This window comes from Lepisma saccharinum, chromosome 21 (genome assembly GCF_977018435.1).
Source record: "Lepisma saccharinum chromosome 21, izLepSacc3.1, whole genome shotgun sequence".
Taxonomy (NCBI): domain Eukaryota; kingdom Metazoa; phylum Arthropoda; class Insecta; order Zygentoma; family Lepismatidae; genus Lepisma; species Lepisma saccharinum.
In genome coordinates, this window is record NC_139249.1 from 13,697,269 (window position 1) to 13,720,655 (window position 23,387).

The 23,387-nt window shown below is 36.1% G+C and overlaps 1 protein-coding gene and 1 long non-coding RNA gene across 2 annotated transcripts in view; both read left to right on the forward strand.

Moving 5' to 3' along the window:
• Positions 1 to 3,250, forward strand: part of LOC146004459 (uncharacterized) — a 43,712-nt gene extending 40,462 nt beyond the window's left edge. The window contains exons 15-16 of the mRNA XM_083143315.1: positions 1,516 to 1,622; positions 3,102 to 3,250. Of these exons, the coding sequence (XP_082999441.1) occupies positions 1,516 to 1,622; positions 3,102 to 3,223 (229 nt within the window). The 3' untranslated portion in view covers positions 3,224 to 3,250. The remainder of the gene's footprint in view (positions 1 to 1,515; positions 1,623 to 3,101) is intronic.
• Positions 3,251 to 5,193: 1,943 nt separating this feature from the next.
• On the forward strand, positions 5,194 to 20,486 carry LOC146004526 (uncharacterized). The gene is made up of 3 exons (XR_014443935.1): positions 5,194 to 5,395; positions 15,474 to 15,643; positions 18,665 to 20,486. It is a non-coding gene; the product is annotated as an uncharacterized LOC146004526 (long non-coding RNA).
• The last annotated feature ends 2,901 nt before the right edge of the window (positions 20,487 to 23,387 follow it).

A 23,387-nucleotide genomic window follows, 5' to 3' on the forward strand; every position in this document is an offset into this window, starting at 1 on the left:
GTTGCGACAGGGGTTACCCTGCATTGTCTAAAAATTGAATTTCAAGCAGCTGCAAGAATCGCCGCTCATTTTTCACTGCGTTCTAGCTTTTCGTCCGTGAATGTTGTGCGTAGGTGTCGTTTTGTGCCCAAGTGCGAGGACATTTTTTGGGTGAAGTGACAATTTTTTAAAATAATTTTTGGGGTTTTTCTCCTTTCCCCCTCCATATATACGCCAAATTTGCATAAATTTTGCATTTTGTGCATTTTGACATTTTTTTCGGGGGGCGGGGGGAAACACCATTTTTTTAAGAAAAGTATTTTTTAGGGGATTCCCCCTTTCCCCCTCCATATGTACGCCGACTGTGCATAAATTATATATCGTCTGAATCTGTGATTCATTCAGCGTACAACGGTATATCTTTCATATCTCTAGGGCATTTAGTTTCTGAGCTATAGTCATTTCAAGGTACCGCTGCATTTTGAAGCTTGAATCAGTGGCGTGCCCACCATTCCTTTTGGTGGTACAACTCAAGTTACATTGGTCATACGACAATGATGCAAATATTTTTCTGTTTCTTACATTCCAGCGATAATTTCTATGTGCATTTTGAACTTATCATATCCTTTTTTTTCGGGGGGCGGGGGGGGAGAAACCCCATTTTTTAAAAGAAAAAGTATTTTCAGGGGATTTCCCCCTTTCCCCCTCCATATATACGACGAATGTGCATACATTATGTATCGTCTGAATCTGTGATTCATTCTGCGTACAACGGTATATCGTTCATATCTCCAGGGCAAATAGTCTCTGAGCTAAAGTTATTTCAAGGTACCGTTACATTTTGAAGCTTGAATCAGTGGCGTGCCGACCATTCCTTTTGGGGGTACAACTCAAGTTACATTGGTCATATGATAATAATGCAAATATTTTTGTGTTCCTTACATGTCAACGATCATTTCCATGTGCATGTCGACACTGTCATGTACTTTTTCCTTGGGGGGAGGGTGAGGGAACCAATTTTTTTCCGAAATTTTGGAATTTTTAGAGTTAGCCCCTCCCCCCGCCACATATACGCCGAATTTGCGTAAATTTTATATAGTCTGAATCTCTGGTTCATTTCGCGTACAACGGTATATCACTCATCTCTCTAGGGCAATTAGTCTCCGATCTACACTCATTTAATTGAAACTCTGCATTTTGCTCAAAATCGGCTCGGTACCGAGAGGCTTACATGTGAAAATGGCCTTGGGCACCATTAAAACCAAGAATTATAGGAGGTTAATAATAATTTCTAAATGAATGTATCATAATAATTAATTCCAAAACTGGGTATGTTCAATATCAAACTATTATTTGTACCTATCAAAGTGGTAATTTTTAATCATATCCAATTACAATACTTCTCTTCATTAAATTTTGATGCTGCGGTGAATTTACAATGTTTCATATAAAATATTATTTTCACTTCATGATTTGATTCTATATTTAAACGATACAAAATCTTAAAAAGTAGAGGTTCCTTTCTTCTATTTACAGAGGAACTTCAGTGGAAATGGGAGACAACATCACACTTACAAGCACTATGATACTTTCAACTACAAGACGTCGAATGAGGGTTGTACGTGGAATACTGGACATTGCAGGTTAAGTCTAAAACTACTACTCTTTATCTAACTACTATACGATACTCGTTACTATAATGCTAATGCTATCAAAGCATATTCTAAAGATTTCCAGACAAAGTGTTAAAATGTACAGATTATTCCAATTGAATCTTAAGGAGAAAAATCGATAGAAAGTGTACATGTCTATTGGAGTAAAAATTGTACTTTAAAAATAGTTTGTTATATACCGTTAGTTTTGAAATTTCTTCCTGTCATATGTACAACAGCAACATTTCACAGCTTGTAGAGGGCGCCAACACAGAATTTTATAAGAAACGTTTGCATGTTAAGACGGTTTCAAAGCAAAGCCCTCGACAAACTGCATTTTCTATCCTAAGGCACACATTCACGATTGCCTGTCATTTATTTTTCTATCGGAAAAGGACAAAATTGTTAGTTTGTTACCAACAGATCGTGTTACTACAAATGCCGACCCATTGAGTGTTGCAGAGAAGACTTCTAGACAAAACGTACGAAACTCTTATGTAATGAAAGATGTAAGGAGTGGCCGTTTATAAAGATACTCAAATGTCAAACTCCCTTGCACGTAGTATTCCCTGGACTGCATTTTTAAGTACTACCAAAGCTCTGGCGTCTGAACTCTCGACCAGTGAAATCCTCTGTGTGTCTCGTGTTGTGTCGTCGATATATGTTTGTGATTGTTCCTGCATCCACTCATATTATCACCCTTTATTCTCATCTTCGGGATTAGCCAAAAGTGGCAGAAAAGCAAAGGAAAATAAATGCAATCAATCAACCTTATACCTGTAGAATGCAAAAATAATAAAATACGATTTGGGGCATAATCCATTATTTCATGTGGAAAGTGGTTTAAAATCATCCTCTTCACCCTGTTGGTATCCCTGTTGACATGATGCTGTCTCTCTATTTTTGCTTTAGGTATGTTTCCGATAAAAAAAAATGACAGTGGCAACCATGAATGTGTGGACCATGGTTGAATGAGTATGGGATAGAAATGCCGTGTGACGATGTTCTGTAGCTTGGAAACGAGTTATTAATGGGCAAAACGTAACTGAGAAAAGTTGACGTCAACAACCTGTGAAAAGTTGTCGGTATTGCAGAACGACACCCTTTACATGTGTTTCTTATATATATTCAGACTCAGATTTACTGGATTTTGGGGAACTATAGCCCCGGGACTTCACTTGAAAAGAGGAAAATTTGCTTTGAAAAAGGCCACACATTTAAAAAAATATATATATATATATTTGAAATATGGTTAAAAAATATAAGAAACATAACTAACCATCTGACTTATTTGGCCCAAAAATTATAGCTTAAATTGTACATAGAAGGGCCTCACGGTGTTATTATTTCCTGCCCTCTACACATTATATAAATTCTCTCCCTTAAGTATATATTATAATTTATGCCTGTGATTGTTGTTCTTTCTTTCATAAATTGCGTTTTATATAATTAAATCATTTTGCATTGCAGTTTCTATTGGTGGAGTGTTCGGCCTGTTCTTGGGAGCCAGTTTGATGAGTCTGGTTGAAATTCTCTACTACATTCTGGTGAGGCCATTCTTTGTCACTGATAAAAATGCCAGAAAAAAATGAAAGAAGAATCTGCTTGCCACTCTCAAGCACACACACATGCATGTAAATTAAATCAATATGACAAATGTGTCATTCTATTTATGATTAAACACCTGAAAGAAAAGTGGCACAATTTTCATTTTGAGAAATTCCATAATCTTCCTTCTCGTTTGTAATATTAGTGTTGTTTCATGTTTGGTTGTTGTGAGTAATGGCCAGAAGCTCTTCATCGAAGATGATGATAGGCTTGTACTCAACAGCTACAGTCCAGCAGAATTAACGTGAAAAAAATGGCCGCTCTGTGAGTGATGGAACTGCGCTCGAATTGGCTAGAGCGGGGGACTTCCCGCGGTAACGGGTCAACGGAAACTCTACAAATTCTACTCTAGAGTTTCTATTGGCCCGTTACAGCGGGAAGTCTTCCGCTCTAGCCAATTCGAGTGCAGTTGCATCACTCACAGATCGGCCATTTCTCTCAAGTTAATTCTGCTGGACTGTAGGTCAGGATCGTGGCAAAGTGCAGGTAAGAATGTAGGTGCTTGAACAACCAGCCCTGAACTGAAGCCCTTGACTCTAGTTTCAAATTAACTAGCACTGTATGCAACGATGCGCTTGTTTGTGCTTTGGGTTGCTTTGTTTTATAAATTACTACAATTACATACATCACAAGAGAACATGAAAAACCTATGTAAGGGATGATCTTCTTGAAGGCACCCAAAAGTCAAGCTCATTTCCACTACACCCTGGACTCAGGCACGTATCCATAGGGAGGGCTAAGGAGGCTGAAGCCCACCCCGAAATCCTACAAATATCTAATTTAAATAGTGTATAGTAGTAATTAAGTTTACTTTCTCAGCAGGATTAAACATTAGATCGAAAGAACAGGTTTAGTGTATAATAGAGGAACCAAGTTATATCTTTATATTCTACCATTTAATAAAAAAAATAATTAAATGGATCCACAGCTCTCAAAATGTATAGTTTTCTTTGTGAGAGGTCAGACAATATAAACTTTGAAAAATTTGGCTATAACTTTTCAAGCCTTTTTTCTAATAGAAAATGTAAATATTAATAACAAAATACAATAACTATGAATTTCCAGTACACTAACTGTACAAAATGTAAGAAAAATAATGGACAACACTTGTGTTGGATATTCACTCATACGGTGGATCGAGCAGCAAATTCTCTCCATTTATATAATAATAATAATAATAATAATAAATTTGGATTAAAACTGGTTTATTTTGAATAACTGATAACAGTTAATGCTGTAAAATAACAATTATAACCGTGGTAATAATTATTATAGTCATTATTATTTCTACTAATCAAGTTTTATCAATGTCCTGAGCCCCTCTACAAATATTTCTGGCGACACCTGTCCTGATAGGCATGAGCCCCCCCCCCGAAAAAAAATCCTGGCTACGGGCCTGCCTGGACTGCATTGTTGTAGACTAATGAGGCTCTGGCGCGTGGACACAGAGCCAGTGTAATCTTCTGAGTGACTTTTGTTGCTCCATGTCCATGTGTGTTTGTGATTGTCCTCTCAGCTATTTCATTTTATCAGAATGTAAGTTGAATAAAGATTTCTAAGTGTGTCATGTGGCATTCTCTTCAACTCCGTATCTTGACAGGCGTGTTGCAATAAAATTTTTGCAACATAACTTTTAGTTCTCTATATTATTATGAATTTAAGAACAATGGTATTTAGTAGCTTTCACGGCCTGAGTTGCTAAATATAAAATCTTAATTAACCTAACGAAAAGAACAAGGACTACTGTGCACAGGTAGTGTAAAATAAGGCATAATTAGATAAAAAGTGATTGAAAACTCAATTATACAACAGCATAATGAAATTCTACATACACGTACCCATAGTACTAAGCGGACCGAGAAATACCAATTTATTCCTAGAAATCTAGAGCAAACCAAATCATTTGCCATGCAAAGTCTCGCAATATAATTGAAATTCCTTCAACGCTGATTCACACAAACATCAAATTATTAACTTTTATTTTAACACATTTGATTCGCTGACTTCCTAGTAACAAAATTCCTGAAGCAGACAGAACGTGATCAAGAAGGTTTTAAACTATAAGAAGCAAAGTAAAAGCCACACAGAGAATTGTAACTACGTGAGCGCGAGACTGAACAATAGCAATATGAAAGTTCTTCTCATATTTGCCCTTGGTATGTATCTTCTTTACTGTAGACCTGAATATTCATACGTTCTAAAATGTCAGCCTCTGTTCCACGTAGTGCATGTTTGAAACTGTATCTTAAGGGGAGTTTCAATTACGTATCTGGACAATGTTGGCCAAATTGTCGTAACTTCATGTTCCTATAATCTCAAAAACTATTAGGTATATGAAAATGAAAAGTTTAACATCACAGTCTCTGAGCATTCTTTATCACTTCACAGTTTTTCAACCATTGTGACGACGCTTATATTACTTAAATAGAGAAAATAAACAATAAAAATCAATTTGCCGTTATTTAACCACTATAAATTATCACTTTACAAATTGCACGGGGCTCCTCAATTAATCGGTTTGATTGTTTTTCCTTGTGGATGTGATTTCGATTGCTGCTACAAATTTCTTACGTATAAATATAAGTACACAAATGAGGGGTCTAGAGCTATGCCACTTTGACAAGAAATGGAAATAAATTGAGTTTTCTAAAGCATTGCGTTGAGTCATAATTTGTATAACAAAGTGTATTTTTCTGAACATATTGTTAGTTAAATTATTCAAAAGGAAAAATATGAATTTCAATATAAATACCATTTATTATGAACATGTACGGTATATTGTTGTAGTATACCCATGTGGAAAAATCAATCTAGCACATCAAATTCTTTGAACAAGGCGTAAATACTTTTGCCTCAGTGTAAATCATGTTCACAGGGTTACATATGATCTACATAAAGACAACTTCATATGTCTTCTGGAGGATCTTCACTGTCCATTGTTTCTGTGGATTTTAGTTTTTGGTAAACACCATGAAAAACTGGAGGAATATAAGGCATTATTGCCATGAGATCTTTTAACTTCAGGGCTGATATTAAATCTAGCACCGGTTACTGCAACACAACCTCTGCCACTCCTATTGCAGACACAATCAGTAAGTGGCATAGCTCCTTCTCTCACTCAAAATGCTGATGAGGACGTATTCAAGAACTCAGAAAATCTGCTGCAGAACAAGCGGGAGCTATGCCACATGGTTGTAGTTCACATGATAGATGGCAGATGGTAGGAGAAGACTGAAAATGGCAAAAAATAAAATTTTCAAGATTTGTGGCATAGCTCCCTCTTTCACTAGACCTCTCAAATGATTTATTGATTTAGTTTATTTTACTTCGCGTTTTGTGCCTCTTGGCTAATTTGCGAAGATGGGAATGAGTGGACATTCACAAACAACAAAGCCCGAGCGGGATTCGAACCCGGGACCCTTGGCGTCGAAGCGCAATGAGCTAACCACTCGGCCACAGGGTTCGGCTAGTACACAAATAAGGCTTGAGAGTTGAAGCAGATTGCATTAGCAATCGAGACTGTGGTGAGAGAGAGATATACTGTAAGTGGGGGCCGATTTGTGAAGGTTGTGTGTGTGATTTTAAAAGTGAAAAACATCTTTATTGCGTGAATCCTAATTATTATAGCAAACAATATCACATTGTTCTGGAGAGAATTAATGGATCCTTACATTTTAACACTGATATTGTTTTCATTATGTTAATGATCATTTCTACATTTTTAAACATTTTTGAGAACACATTAGGAAGATCCCAGGCACCTCTGGCAACCCCCGTGCGCACGCATATGCTGCATCTGGATCCAGAGTCAGTAATTTAGGGTTCCCACAGGGTTATTAAAAGTCCAGGAAGGCAGGAACCCCTAAATTTTAATAGATCATATTCGGTTCGGTATTAGGAACCGGGCCCTTTCTCCTCACACACTTTAAATACGGTCCAAGTTCGGTATTATTTCTTTTCGGTACCGAAATTTGACCGTTTATAAATGGTTCCGGGGAAATGATTCTGAAAAGTGTAGATAATGGATGTTAATACCGGAAGTACGGTATTGCAGCCACGAGCTAAGTGCCTTGATTTCTTCGTGTTGCAGTCGTACTCCAAATGTCTTCGACCACGTTTTGCCGCTGGTTCCCGTCTTGTGATGAAGGACTGACGATTAGATGTGAAATTGGGCATCTAATATGGCATGCCCGAACGAGGCAAACTTTCACTTCCAGTGACCATAGGCGTAGCTACGGGGTGTGCCGGGTGTGACAAGGCACACCCTAATGAGCTGCTTTATCAAAGAGAATTAAATACAGCTATTTCAATAAGAGAGAAAAGAAGCGGCAGTTTGTAAGAAGTTGAAAATGTCATTACTTGGTACAAACGTGTGCATTATCGCTGATGAAACGGATGTCTATAGATTTTCGATTTTTTATGTCATTGAAGAAAGAAGATATTTACTGCATTCTACTCTGTACTGCAGCGCTTTTCTTCTATACCTGTCACAAGCTGCACGTGTGAGAGAGCTTTCTCCAAGCTTACCCAAGTTAAAACAAAATTAAGAGCAACTCAGAAGCAGGATAGATTGGAAGCCCTGCATTTGCTATTTGTGGAACAGGAAAAAGCTTAGTCTATTGATGTAAATGAAGTTATTGATGAGTTTAAGAACATTGTACCTTTTCACAGACGTCTCTTGTTATAGATGACGTGTATTTTGATGTATTGGTTTGTAACATTTATGAACATTTTGTGTGTGTAATTTCTATGAAATTTGATTTCTTTCTACTACATATATTCAGAAATTTTCAACACTGTCATTTAGTGAATTTATATTCCTTTACAAACATCAGTGCAGTTAAATAGCCAAGTGATTGTTTTGCAAAATATGCTATTAAAAAGGTATAAGACCTCATTTTTTTCTTTGTGCACACCCAAATATAAAGTTCTAGTTACGCCTATGCCAGTGACAAACCTTTACCAAAGAAGAATTTCCCTCCGCGTTTGCCAACTGTAGTACTGTCCGCGGTTGAAAGCAAGCCTTCATTATACCCCTACCACAACCTAAAATCTCAAACAAGCCCCCACGAAATCACCTTTCACATTATGTAACTCGGCGTCTAAGTCTTGCGTCACCACTCGGAATTTCATAGATAGCGAGTTCGAATCGGAATGACGGATGACTGCATTTTTTAAAACTATTGCTCACATGTCCCTGTTATTGAAAAAAATTAATCAGGTTTAGGGCATATTGCAAAATGTAATACCGATGTGTTTGCGTCTCTTCAGCCAGCAACTGGATTAATCTTCCATGCTCACGAGTGTTTTATTTTTTTAGTCAGGCCCGTAGCCCTAATGATATTCAATATCTTGAACCCAAAATGTTCAAGTCGCGCATTTCACGAACGTGCAAACCATTATTATTAGTATTATCATTTCTGAAATGGTTTTCCAACTTTTTAGTAAATAGAAGTTTCTCTGTTAAGATTGGTGAAACAAATTCTTCTAAAAAAGAAATACTTTGTGGAGTACCTCAAGGGTCGCCACTCGGCCCAATTCTGTTCGCTGTTTTTATCAATGATGTTACATTATGTTTTAAATCTAGCACATGTTTATTATATGCAGATGATATAAAAATTTTTAAGAGTATTTTAACAAATAATGATGTCGCTCAACTTCAGGCTGATCTCGATAGAATGACATATTGGTGCAAGATTAATGAAATGGAAATTAACTTGAAAAAGTGTAAAGTTTTAAGATGTACTAAGAAAGTTCATTATATAGTCTCCAACTATTTTATTTATGAAAATAAAATCCAAGTGTGCGACAGTCATAAAGACTTAGAAATAGTAATAGACTCCTCTCTCATATTTGATGAGCACATTTCAGAAATTTGCAAAAGAGCAAAGAGAATGCTTGGTTATATATTTTTCTCATGGAAAGTTTTTAAAAAGGAAGATACCTTAATATTCCTGTATAAAACAATAGTTCGTCCTATTCTTGAATATGCAAATGAATTATGGTTTCTGACTGCAACCAGTCACCTTCAAAAAGTTGAATCAGTTCAAAAACTTTTTATCAGGTTATTATGCACAAAGTTTAAAAAAAATTACTATCGTATCAATCTATAGGATTGTATGTTTATTTCCACGTGTCATTCTATAGAATGAAGGGATCTGAACCAGTTAATCGATGGGGTGATGTAAACTACTCATCATTCATCCTCTTGATGAGACCACTCGTCATTGACATGACGAGTTATTGCTTGGCGTGCGAAAGGTACAAATTACACAAAGGAATTAAACTACTGAAAAGACAAAGGCAACTCGTTGGATTTTGTGAACCGTTGAACCTGTATCATGGCTGGGTGTAGGATAATTACCTGTCTAACTGAAGTCTCTTAGCTGAATGAAAATAGCGAAGTCCTCTGTGAGCTTCTAACTTGTTGACCAAAGCGTGCTTCCACTAACGACCTCCTGCCTTGCTGACCTCCTCTTTCTACCAACTCAATTCCCAAAGTCCAGTCACTTCCCAGCTTGTCTCACCTCTATATTCCCTGGCCATCGAGCTCTTCCTCGATGTCGAATCGCCGAATCGTGTTTATTATAATTGCTACCATGCAAACCGCTGACACCAAACCCAGAAGTGTTACCTATTTCCTGAATGCTCAGGAGGTTTGCATGGCACAACACAATGCATTGTAAACATGCCTAAGAGGCTTGAGACAGCTGAGAGAAAAACAAGTGAATGCCCTGGTCAACTTGAAGCGTTCAGAGAGACTTAATAAAATAAACATACAATCCTATAGATTGATACGCTATGACCAACATTACTCTGAATGGTTATCACAGTTGAATATGTTTTCCTTAGAAGAAAGAAGAAAAATGAAAAGGTTAAATTTTGTAGAGAAGATATTAAATTTCCAAGTTGACAGTGAATACTTTTTGAATAATATAGCTTATAAAATTCCCAGATATTCACATAGGTATATCTCAATTCTCACATGCCTAAACAAGGCAAGAGGTTTAGTAGCAGATCTTGTTGAAACCTACAATTTGAATTTATGTTGATGTATAAAATTGTAGGATCTACTGTTTTATTTTATAATTATGTATTCAATTTTTTAATTTTGTATAACATAGTGGTTGTTTAATCGTTATCATCACTTCAATAAATATGATCATTATTATTATTAGAACAATACACAGTTAATTGCACAATATTATATGACAATAAACAATTATTAGTATCAGAGATATAATAGATCTCATTGAAAACTGTAACTTGAAGTGTAAATATGCTAACTTGTTATGTTATGTTATTCTGCAGCTTATGTATTTTATTCGTGTAACTTTGTACTTTTGTATTTGACTTAGTGCTGTATTAGGTTTCATACTGTGCTCAACACTTAAAATAAACTATTATTATTATCATTTTACAACATGAACCACAATAATAGGGCCCCATTTTCCGCAGAGAATTTAGTTAGAACCGATTTTGATGGAACCTTCCTTGAACTCCTTTAAATCTGTGCGTGAGATTTCGGTTCGGAGACTGAATTGATTGATTGAGGTTATTTTACATCGCTTTTCTGCAACTTTTGGCTAATCGCGACGATGAACATGAGTGATAAAATGATGAAGAGGCACTCACAAGGAACACCAAAGCCCATGCCGGGATTCGAGCCCAAGACCACTGGCGTCGTAGGGCGCTGTGCTAACCACTCCACCATGGAGGTCGACCGAGGACAGAATTGATATACGTATTTTACAAAGAAATCGGGTCCTAGCGGTAATTAACCTACACACTTGCTGATTTTCTGTTCCACTATTTTTTCTTACAGTTCCTTGACCTTTAATAACCCTGTGTTCCAGGAAGCCCAGTTTTTCAGTTGTCCCCACTGTTTCTACAAAAATTCTTGAGATTTTGTATATCAATGTTTCATGTTATTGAATTCCGTATAATTGTATCTTGATGAAGTGTACTGTGCTCTAGCAACTTACCGATGCACCTGTTATATCAAAAACAACTCCTAGAAACGATTCACAGAGACTTCATTTTAAATTCAACCAAACTCTGACTATCTGTACCAAGTATCTCTTCGGGTCATTAGTTATTTCTTTAGTTAGCGATGATTAGTGCATTAGAGTTTTGTTTTCGGTCCAATTTATGCACATGTAGGCTAATCAGGACTGGCTACAGTTTAAAGGGATCCGAACCGTTATGTGCCTCCACTGGGTATGACATGTGATTGAAAATACCTGTAAGATTAATTATTGCGTTGCTGTGAGGTTTGTTTGACGAGTCAAAATGACCATAAGAAAGCTTTTCCCCGTCCTACTTCCTAACACTACAATGAAGATAATTCGTATTCTCTCCTTACATTTCCAAATATAGAATACAACTATAGTTTCTTTTTTTTTAATTCTTTAATGGTAAATATGCCTTGTAAAAATTGTAGAGGGAGGGTTTGTGGAGGTGTTGAGGGTGTATTGTCACTGGGTTACCGGTACTGAGGCACAGGATGAGGTATACAATGGAAGGAATAGGATAAAAAGCGTGAACAAATGTCCAAGACATGTTACGTTTCGTTGGTTGCATTTACCTGAAGGGACTGAAGAAACCCACGGAAAACCATATAGCAAGGGTTGATATATAAGTAACAGAAACAAATCTTCGGGTTTCGGTTTTTATGCAACACAGTCTTTACTTGGTTTGAAACAAGACAGCATTTTTTCCAGCCCCCGGATCCCTCCTAAAAACGTATTTTTTTGATCTCGAAAATGCAAGTAGGGGATACAAAACACATGGATATGCTTCTATATCTAATTTGAGTAGAGTGCGAACATGGGCGTCAGCAGAAAATTTTCCTAGAGGGGGTCGAATCGAAGATGTCGAGGACACCCCCCTCAAAAATATTGTGACAGACCAGTGGCATATGCAGAAGTTTGTCAAGAGGGAGTTATTTTTAAAATTATTGCATTATTGGTATTTCAAATTATGTTATTATTATTATTATCATTGTTATTATTATATTACTAGTAGTAGTAGCAGCAGTAGTAGCAGTAACAGTTTTAGTTTAGTTTATTTTAGCATCCAATAAATTTTTCATATGAACAGTTGCGTATCCGAAAATAAAATTTGGGGGTCAAGATTGGGGTGCCCATAAGCCGCATAAAGTTCTAAATTAAGACAGTGTTATAACAGGGATATATTAATAATACTATCTTATTAAATATTATTAATAATTATTATTAATAATAATTACTAGACACGCACACACTGACAAATAGTGTCTTTTACTGCCTGGTACACAATGCAATATATTGTTTCTAGTATTTCAGCACTGCATGTATTATTCTGACAAAAGAAACTTTTCTTTCTGTACCAAAACAGTTTCTCACGGTGGAGTTTAACATGGCTGAAGATAAGGATACATTTACCGTATGACTAGTAGAGTGCGCACACATTCCTTTTGGGCATTGTTGATTTATCCATGATTGCACGCCATTAAATCTGCCACTCGCATCATAACCTTGACTCATCAATTTTTTCCAAGTCAAGACCAAGTTTGTGACATTGTTCAAAAAGAACTGTCAGATTTTCAGCTGACATATCACTACCCAGTGTGATACACAGGTGTGGCCATCCTCCCCCCTCCCAAATCATGTCATGCGTCCCCCCCAAATCATATAATTCGCGCACTCAAACTATATTGTAATCCCTACAAAGTATTTAATTACGGCAGCTTGTCTACCGAAATTAACTTTTTCTTAGCTTTTTGTTCCAAATGATGCACCAAATTAAGCAGTATACGAACACTAGGCATTACATTTTAAGAAGTGATATTATTAATGAATATCGAGAATATCGCTTAAGTCATGTAATGCAGGTATAGCATAAAGCGTCACATTCACCCCAGCAAAGCGCCAAACACGCATTCTCGCAACACAAGACTGCGAGCGAAGCGAGCAAGAAAATTTTCTCATCCATTTCTTTGCGGGCTTTCAAGAATATTAATTTAATGGTGTGTCAATACTTTCTTAGGATCCCGTGATATTTAGTCTTTTCCAACTTCTCTTTTGGCACGTTCTTGGCCGAAAACGTGTGGATACCATATCATTAAATACAGCCTCCAAAATTTAATGTTTGAACTCTCTCTCCACTACAGAAATCCCTTGACAATCTAAGAATTAACACTTTATCAAGAGCTTCATATCTCTCCATTTATGTTTAATACTCAATTCTACCACCAAAATTTCCACGCCATAATCTAAGACCTAGAGTTGGATACTGCCCCTCCCCCCTCCAACGTTTAATTCAGAATCCCCTCCAGAACTCACGTGTCAATTAAGGCGTAATATGTAAGAGTTGGATATTTCCCGCCCCTCCTCCCCTTCGATAATGCCCTTAAATACTTCCTTTTTCTTATCTAATTGATTAAATATGGTACATTTAAGGTGTAAAATTTTTACATATATTTTGTAAAAATATATTAATGTTGAATTTTACATTAATTGAAAGGAAACAATTCCCCCCAAAAGCCTGCGCCATAACCCTCCCCCCCCCCCCCGTGGACACCCCTGCTGATACATAAGAACTATTATTTTCAGAATCCACAAACCATACACACAGAGAGAATTGTTCTGTATCTGGCACATCATATGTCTCATCGGGAAGTATTATGAATCAACCATAGTATTTTCAATTATTTTGGGGGGGGGGGGTCCGGACCCCCTGGACCCACCCCCTGGATACGCCCTAGCATATGAATAATAAGTACTTGTTACAACCAAGATTAAGTGAAATAAAGTTCTTCCTTTTTAAATTGCCATAAATTGAAAAAAGTAGATGGAAATATCCAGGGGGGGGGGTCGACCGACAGATTCGACCCCCCTGCTGACGCCCATGAGTGCGATGCATAAGTATTATCAAGCAAATTGCCCATCACCATGTTTATTCTCTTTGTTTTAGCTAATAAGAACTTCAAGAATTGAAATAAAATGCCAAGCAAAGATGCTAACTATCTCTGCACCAACATTCGTAAAAATCCATGCCTTAAAAACACGTAGAGTGCAAGAAAAAATTATTAAAATACTCGTGGACAATTTACCGAGAAATACTTGTGCATCCCATTCAAAGACGTATTTATGGAGGATTCGGACCACCACAAAGACTTACTAAGTACAAAAATTAAATAATGAAAATTATGAAATAATAAAATAGCTAAAAATAAATCATGAAAATATAGTTGTTGTGTAATCGAGGGTTATTTCTTTCCACCTAACTCATTGGAAGGTAAGGATTATATTATGATCATGGGACTTTGAACGACAGTATCAAAGAAGATATATGCAAGATTTATTACTACCTATAACGTAACATTCATAAGATATCACCAGGAACTTTACTTCTCCTTGAACTGGATCTAACATCCTCTTTTTATATTCAATAAATATTCAATACTTTATCTATTTGACATTAGTTTCCTTGTCAGAGCTTTCTTGTTTCACAAATTTTGCTTACCTTGATAATGAATACGTGCTGTTATATCAACATTCTTACACTGTTCTTTTACCTATTCCTGTAACCAAAATATGATATTAATTCATTTGCATATTTTAATTAATACTATTTTAGTAAACTTAACAATTAAATTTTAGTTTAAACATTATTATTATTTTGAAACCGTTGGTTCGGACTACCCCCCAAACATATTTCTAGATACGTGCCTGATTCCGCTATACCATCTTTCAGAACGAAACGGAAACCAGAAAAGAATTTTGAAAACAGGAAGATTGATTGATTTGTTGTTTTAAGTCCACTTTATGCACAGAAAGGCTAATCGGGACTGGATCTACAGTTTGAAGTGGGATCCGAATCACTATTTGCCTCCACCGGGTATCGAATCCGGGACCCCTTGGAAAACAGGAAGAGAAAAATTGGTTTTATGACATGTCTGACGACATTATGATATGACGATACATCATTCCATTCGTTGTTTTTTTTAAAAGCTGGGTTTCGAAGTGACATGCCGAATTTGACATTCCACTTTAATGAGGAGTCTTGTCACCAATGGCGGCGATTAAGGGTGCATGGGGGCAGTTACCCCCAACTTTTTACCGACGCACTATGGTCTGGTAATGCTAAGACTTCCCTACCATGAAAAAGTAGAGTACCCTTGCCCCCCTCAGTTTTCTCACCCATTCGCCTCTACTGGTTGTCACTTTCTAATTTCTTTTTATTTTACAGGGTTGCGCTTGTCTCCTGTGGCATTCCAATTCCATATGTTCCTATAAACACTTGTCGTGAAAAATGTACCTCGTATGAATATAGTCCAGTCAATGCTTGCAATGATAATAAAACAGAGATCTTCTTTCTGACTAGGTGTGAATTTGAGCTTGCAGTTTGTAAAGGTGAAGGTAAGTATATCCAGGCCTGTAGTGCAAGTTTAACTTTAATTATTAGCGTATATCTTCTACAGTACATGTAACATTCTTATTCGTGCACACGGATTTTCAAAGAAAATGAATTAATATCTGAAAGGAAATACACTCTTTTGAAATTGTTTCTTTACAATTCAATAACTAATATCATTAGGAACATACAATCTTACCCAAATTCTGTATAACCAATGACAATAATAAATTAAATGAAACTCAAAGAGAAACATGCCATTTTTTTAACAACTTTTCTATTCGTACACTTAATAATATAAAAGAAAAAAGAATATTCAGAGCAAATTGACTGACAGTTCTAATACTTTGATGCGTATCCTTTGGCTTTAATTACTGCTTGACACCTGTTCTTCATAGAATTAACCAGTCTCCGACATGTTCCAGAGCTTATTTTATTCCACTCGGCTTGCTCAACAGTTTTCAACTCTTGTTTGGACTTGACGCCTGCTTTATGGACTCGCCTCTTCAAAATTGCCCATAAATGCTCAATGGGATTTAAGTCTGGACTTTGAGCTGGTGTTTGTAGTAGTTTGGGCACATTCCAAATTAGCCAATTCATGTTAACTCGCGCCTTATGCTTACTGTCATTGTCTTGTTGGAATCTGTAGATAGGCGGCATGTCCATTTTCTGGGCACTCTGCTTTACATTGTTCTTCAATATGTCCAAATAGACATAGGCATCCATGATACCATCAATAAACTGGATGGTACACTCAACGGTGAAATAAACAGTAGGCGAATTGTCCACCACCATTTTCATTCGCTCTGTATTACACAATGTGATGCCAATGGATTGAAATAATGACGTCAATAAGCAGAGAATAATGCCTACTTCGAACCAACATAGTTTCATTCCTTAAAACAACACAGGATGTAGAATAATAAAGTAATGAAAATAGTGGTGAACAATTTGCCTACCATTATCTTTGCCGTTGACTGTACCAACACCTTTGGACGACATACAGCCCCAAATCAATAATGACCCACCACCGTGTTTAACTGTTGGAACTGTTAATGTGATAATTGTCTTTATCTGATTTTCTCCAGACCCTATTTATCCCATCTGACCCGTATATATTAATCTTGGACTCGTCTGACCATATGACACTATCCCAAAAATCCTGGCCCTTGTGGATGTGCTCTTTCGCGAATGAAAGTCTATTCCTGCGATTCACCTCATTTACATACGGCCTCTTTCGTGGTATTCTGCCTTGCTTCCACAAGGCACGTCGGACAGTTTGATCGGACATCATCTTGCCAGCAACATTTTCTACTAACGATCGTAACTGAGGAACACTTAGTCGGGGGTTTCCTCGCACTCTTTTTAAAATAAAGCGTTCATCACGTTTATTCAACAGTCTTTCTTTGATTTTTCTCGGCACATTCTGTGTTGAACCTTTCTCTCTAAATTTGTGTTCGATACCCGGTGGAGGCACAAGTGGTTCGGATCCCACTTTAAACTGTAGGTCCAGTCCCGATTAGCCTTACTGTGCATAAAGTGGACAAATCAAATCTAAATTTGTTTATTATGTATTGAACTGTGGAGTGTGATTTATTGACTGTTTATCCAATTTTTCTTAACGAATAACCTCTAAGGGCCAAATTTATAATAACATCCTTCAGATCGGAACTAAGTTCCTTTACCTTGCCCATTTCGAACACGCTGATAGATAGACGATAAGCCTACAACAATACCTACGCCAGCATTCCGCTTGAAGAGGAGCGCGCCTGCTTGTTCAAACTTGTTACGAAGTTGCAAACTGCACGAAATCGCCCGAATAGCGGTGGCGCTGTATGCGAGGAAGATTGAATTAAATTCTTGCCTGTACGAATAACAATGTTGCATGAAACAGCGTATTTTTCTGTTTTCACACAAATTATATGCTCTGTTTATACACTTTGAACATACATTTTTATTGACATTTGTTGGTGAAACCTTCATTAACATTAATTTCCAGGTACATATGAAAATTATTATATTTTCTAGTAGATATGACATTTTTTCCTCGGAAATTCTATGTGTACGAATAACAATGTTACTGTACTGTACCTTCGTTTTGTCTCAAAATAGTGTTTACACTCTTTGAACGTACGTAACAGAGAGAAACTATTATAGTTAACGTGACTGGACCTTTTTGTATTTGAAGCTTTAATGTATACGACAGTTAGCGTATATCCTGAGAAAATTTTGTGACTATACAGCAGTGAGTATATCACATGTGCCATTTCAGTTCAATAGCTATAAAAAAGGTTTACACATTTTCAATATTTCTGCTTTGTTTTTAAAAATTCAAGTTGGATATTTGTAAAGGCAATGGAAACGTCACAGTGCCCTCTGTTTCCTTCATATGCTGTAAATGAACATTATGAAATTTATTCCACAAATAATTATTATAGTGTTTCCAGAAATATGTGTACTAAATCTAATACGTGATACAAAGAAAAAACAATTAATAAATTAATATTTCGCTGTCTAACTAGTTTGGTAACAAATTATTTCTAAAAACGTACGAAATATTAAAATATATATTACCTGGCTTTGAGAAATATTTATACATGAGCAAAGGAAACAGAAATAAGTATGACATTTGAACAATATGGTGCTAACTGTAACCAGATTCGTTGATATTCATAATATTTTGAAAGTTATTTTTGCATCTGAAGATACAATTTCGACAGTGCAAATCAGTGTGTACAGCAGTTAGAAGGGGTGTATGTGAAAACTAAACAATTTACTAGACGCACTGTGCATGCACGTTCAGATAGAATATGTAATAACATCTCAAATATGCATTAATATGCACTTTTAAACTTCAGCATAGTGTTCCAAATCAAATTAAATGAATTAATATGTTGAAAGCATAAAGTGAATTTTCCCTAAGGGAAAAGAAACCGTGCAAATTCGCAAAAATCAGCCCCCTAGTTATATGAAATTTATGTACATGAAAATGTACGGTCTATTAATTACATGTAATTTATTTTCAGGCTGGTATGAATGTTAAGCCGGTCCTCCGAGACGGCGCACTTCGGGAATCCTGGGAAGCAGTGATATCTAAAGTCATATCTTAATTAATTATTTTGGTTGATAAATTGTAGCTCCTTTATTTACTTATCCATTTCAATTTATTCTCTATTGATATACAGGATGAGTATAAAGTGCCGTTACCCTTGTATAAATCAAGCAAATGTTTTCTGTACTACTTTATTTTCAGCTTACAGGTTGTTTTTTTTGGCACATCACTTTCATTCTTGTGACGGTACAACCCTAATTATCCAAAGTATCATTCCAGGAAGGGTTAGCAGTGCACTTACTTTTGCGAAACAGTGTTACTCCCCCCCCCCAAAAAAAAAGAAAAATTGAATTTAAAAGTATAGCATTCTTTCGACGAACCTGTGACATTATAATTTTTATTAGTCCCTTTTATTATCAAAGCAAAATTGATTGAAATCAAATTACATTTGTGAAACATTAGACAAATATCCATTTCTTCAGGCGGGGGAAGGATTGTTTATAAACATTAAGAAACATGAAGCATGTTATCTTTAGTAATGAACATGATGATGATTATGATGAACCGCATACTGATTATTTGGACAATTTAACCTGTACCATTGCAAGAATGTTAATATGTTCCCAAAACTGTAAGCTGTAAGTTGTACATAAAATATGTTACAGAGCAATTGTTCATGCATTTGCTTATTGATTTATATAGGAGTGAAGGACCTTTGGCATACTCTGAATATTTATTTTTATGTTGAAACTTATGCATGGATCTATCTGTATCATTGAGTAATTTCTATTCAAACTGTTAACGAGATTTTTTTTTTCGAAATTAATATTTTGTTGTCCGATCAGCAACATCTAATTTTAAAAACTCTTAAAACAATATACTTGCGTGATTATATTTGCACAAATGACATTGTTAATATTTGAAAGAGTAAACGACTTATTATAGTTTTTGAGTATTTTCAAGATGTTAAAATATATTCCTATCGGTTGAGAAATATGTTGTAAACTTAGTTCTACTTTTGAAACAGCATGTTTTTACGTCAATAATTTCGTTTCTGGAACTTATTTATTTGCTATTTTGTTTATTTACGATGTTTCTGTTAATGTCATCATGGAACGTGGATGGTGATAGTAAAGTTGTTAGAAATATTAGAAACGTAACCATATGCTGAAAAACGGTTATGTAGGATGTGGTTTTAGAAACACCTTTCACATTCGATAAGACTCCATTTTAAGAAAATAAACGAAAAAAAACTCAATGTGGGTTTGTAGAACAGGAATGGAAAAAAATAGAAACAATTTCGCTTTGTGTTTGCAGTACGTATAGCTACAATGTAAGCATTGAACACTATGCCTACATATTACTTTGCGCCCCGTTTTTTCTGGTTGAATAATGCTTTACGTTACTTTCAGTAATTTAGATAATTTGCATAATAGTGTACTGCAGTTTCCTTCCATTCATTATTTTGTATCAGAGTAAAGAGTAAATTCGACTTAGTTCTTTCTTTCTGACCGACAAAATGCAATCTTCTAGAATTGGAAATTACCGAAATTTAGTGCAAGATTCTTTTTCTCCAATTTGCATGTTTAAACACTAAAACATTAGGATTGTAAGAACTGATTTCCTGTCATATTTCGCCAATTAAACGATATTCACGGTATGAATGCTCGAAATATGTCAATAAGTGACATTATATATCACGCATCAAATGTAGCTATTATTAATTCTGTAATAGTTATAATTATTCACTTGTAACTCTTTGTATTAATCAGGATGCTAATAAACATGTTCTTTGAAATAAAGTGTTTCGATAATTAAGGGGAAACAATTCTTTTTATGTGTATGTATTTTACAATATTTTTGGACCAATACGTCACTTGTAGAACTGTCACTTGTATGTGCGCAATTCGCGATTAAAATTACCACCTGAGCGCTAGTGTCGCTTCCAATATGGCCGCTCTAAGTAGGATAAATCTTTGTTTACATTCAGCAGCAGTTACAAAAGAGCAGCGTGTTGTCATGACTGGTATGGTAGAAAACGTTTAAATTACGCATTATTTTTAAATATTGCGAATGCGATGTGAATTCCAGGTACTCTAACAAACGTGAAGCTGTACTGAGAACGAAGCATTTAATTATGATAGGCAAAAATAACACGGAAAATGCAGACGAAACTATGTATACGCACTGGTTGTCCAAAGCAGTGCTGTATCATCTGCACGTCATGTAACTGGGGTTCTCGGAAATTATTTGAAAATAAAGGAATTGAAATTGACCTGTACTTGAAAAGCTGGGACAGGAGAAAATTGCGAACATATCGTTGCAGTTCTTTCTCGAAAGAGAAAGGCTGGTTTAATAATAATATTCACGATTTCATGACCAGGCTATACTCACTGAAAAAGGACATCGTACTGAATGAAACAGTAACATTAGCATATCCACTTTTTTTCTGGTTACATTTGACATTAATTCATTCTCAAACTATTTTCTTCTTCCCTCTTAATCGACTTGCACCTGTTCCAAATTTCACACATACGTAACACCGGTAATACATGGACGCATTGGTTAAGACGCTTCATGATTTTTCGAAAAAAAAAAAGCTTTATTTATAAAGTACAATTTAAAACTTTACTTTCATGGAAATATATATTTATCTCTCGATAAATGATGTAAGCAGACTCGTGCATTCTTCGTAACTTCCTTGCCGAATTACAGTGTTATATCCCCCATACCAATCTTCTGTCAATTACGTTTTCCCTGATTTATTAACAAATTTAATTTTGTTGATTCCACGGGGTGGAAACACATGAAAACTTTTAATTTTTTCTGACCCATAAAACTATTTAGAGAGAAAAAAAAACCTGAACAGTAGACCTTACTTTCTCGCATATTCACCATGCTTTAAACGACTTCAACACAACGTATCCTACTTAGAATACTTCCTGAAAATCCCGGCAGATGGCATATCGGTTAATTTTAATCGCGAATAGCAAACGTTTTTGAGTAATCGCAACTTTAAGGTGCGTATTATTCAAGAAAATAATTATAACTGTAATCTTGTTCCTTTAAAATTTTGACCGAGAAGATGTCCAGAAGAGCTCATTTTAACTCGGCTTCGAATCGGACATAGCCGTCTTACACATTGCCATTTTCGCAAGGGCTTTACCCGCTGTGCCGTGTCTGTAATGTTCCCAATATTCATCATAGCCGGTCCCAGGTTCGAATCCCGTCCTGGGCATGTTTGTCCCTTCATCAATTTCACATCATTACTCATCCTCATCTTCGCGATTAGCCGAAAGTGGCAGAAAATCGAAGTAAAATAAATCAATCAACCAGACAATCCTCGGACAATGTTTGGAGATGATGACAGTGTTTTAATTAATGTTAATGTTCTCTAAAAAAAAAAAAAGGTAAAGCGCTCCCCTGTGCTTGGCACCACGCCATGAAGGCGTATAGGGGTAACGCCCCACACTTTCTTGATCCGGTCGTGAGTAGGGGTGATGTGATCAGCATCACGCCTTTACCTCCCAGGTATCCACGTTATTAGACGCTGGGTGGGCGCCGGGGCCGCTTCCAAAGTTAGAAAGTTCCCGGATTTGAACCGGCCGGGATCGAACCCGGGACCTTTAGCATGGTAGTCAGACGTGTTACCGACTGCGTATTTACAAACCCTATAGTACTGCAGAACCTCCAGCGATATTTGACTATAGATTGGCTGCCATTCCGGAAGTTGATGCACCGTTTATTCAAGTTAACGCTAGATGGCAGGGATGAAATTAACAGTGTAGATTTCAGATATTCATCCAACAAGATAAGAAACCCATTTACACTAAGGTTCATTTTTAGCAAGATTATTTAAATTAATGGTTTAGAAGACAGAAATCAGAACTCTTCTTGAAGTGAATGATTTTTCTATTTAAAGTCACATCAGCGCAAACATTGTTACTACCAATGACTATTGAGAAAATTATGTATATCCAACGTATAGCATTTTAAACATTATATTTTATTACATAAACGTATATTTCTTAACATAATTTCGCCAATCTGTTTACAAACTTTATTACTATATAACCACAAGTCTTATTTTTTCCATACTTTTGCTGTAAATGAAGAAGCAAGGAACAATGGACACGGAACATAAACACTTCCGGTGCACACAGCCAATAAGAAAGCGTTATATACCTCTGGTTCTGCAGCACTATAGGGTTTGTAAATACGCTTACCGACTAAGCCACCGCGGCCACACGAAGAAGTTTATTTAGTGTTTCCTTACCTTTTTAATATGTCGCTATGTCCTGTGCACAACTTTTTTAACTCTCAGATAAAGATTTTATATAACAGGATATTCTCCCGTGTACATTGAAGGTATATTTTTAATCTTTTTTTTTTAAAAAAAAAAATGTTTGCTCTTTGAAGTCTCTCTTTGAAAAAAGTATTCTTTTTCCTGTATGTATAAACCAAGGTTGCCAGTGATAGCTATATGTTCTGTCAGGAAATTAGGCATGTTAGGCAAGAATAACTGACACTCTGAAGTTTGAATACCTCATGGCAAAACTAACAGAGCTATTCTTTAACAGTATGCAGCATTTGTGTGGATGGTTTCCCAATTCTAAAAATGATGAAATGAGAAATTTTACAGGATTTGGTTCAAAATGTCAACTGGGATCTGACAGAACAATGGCCAGAACTATCAA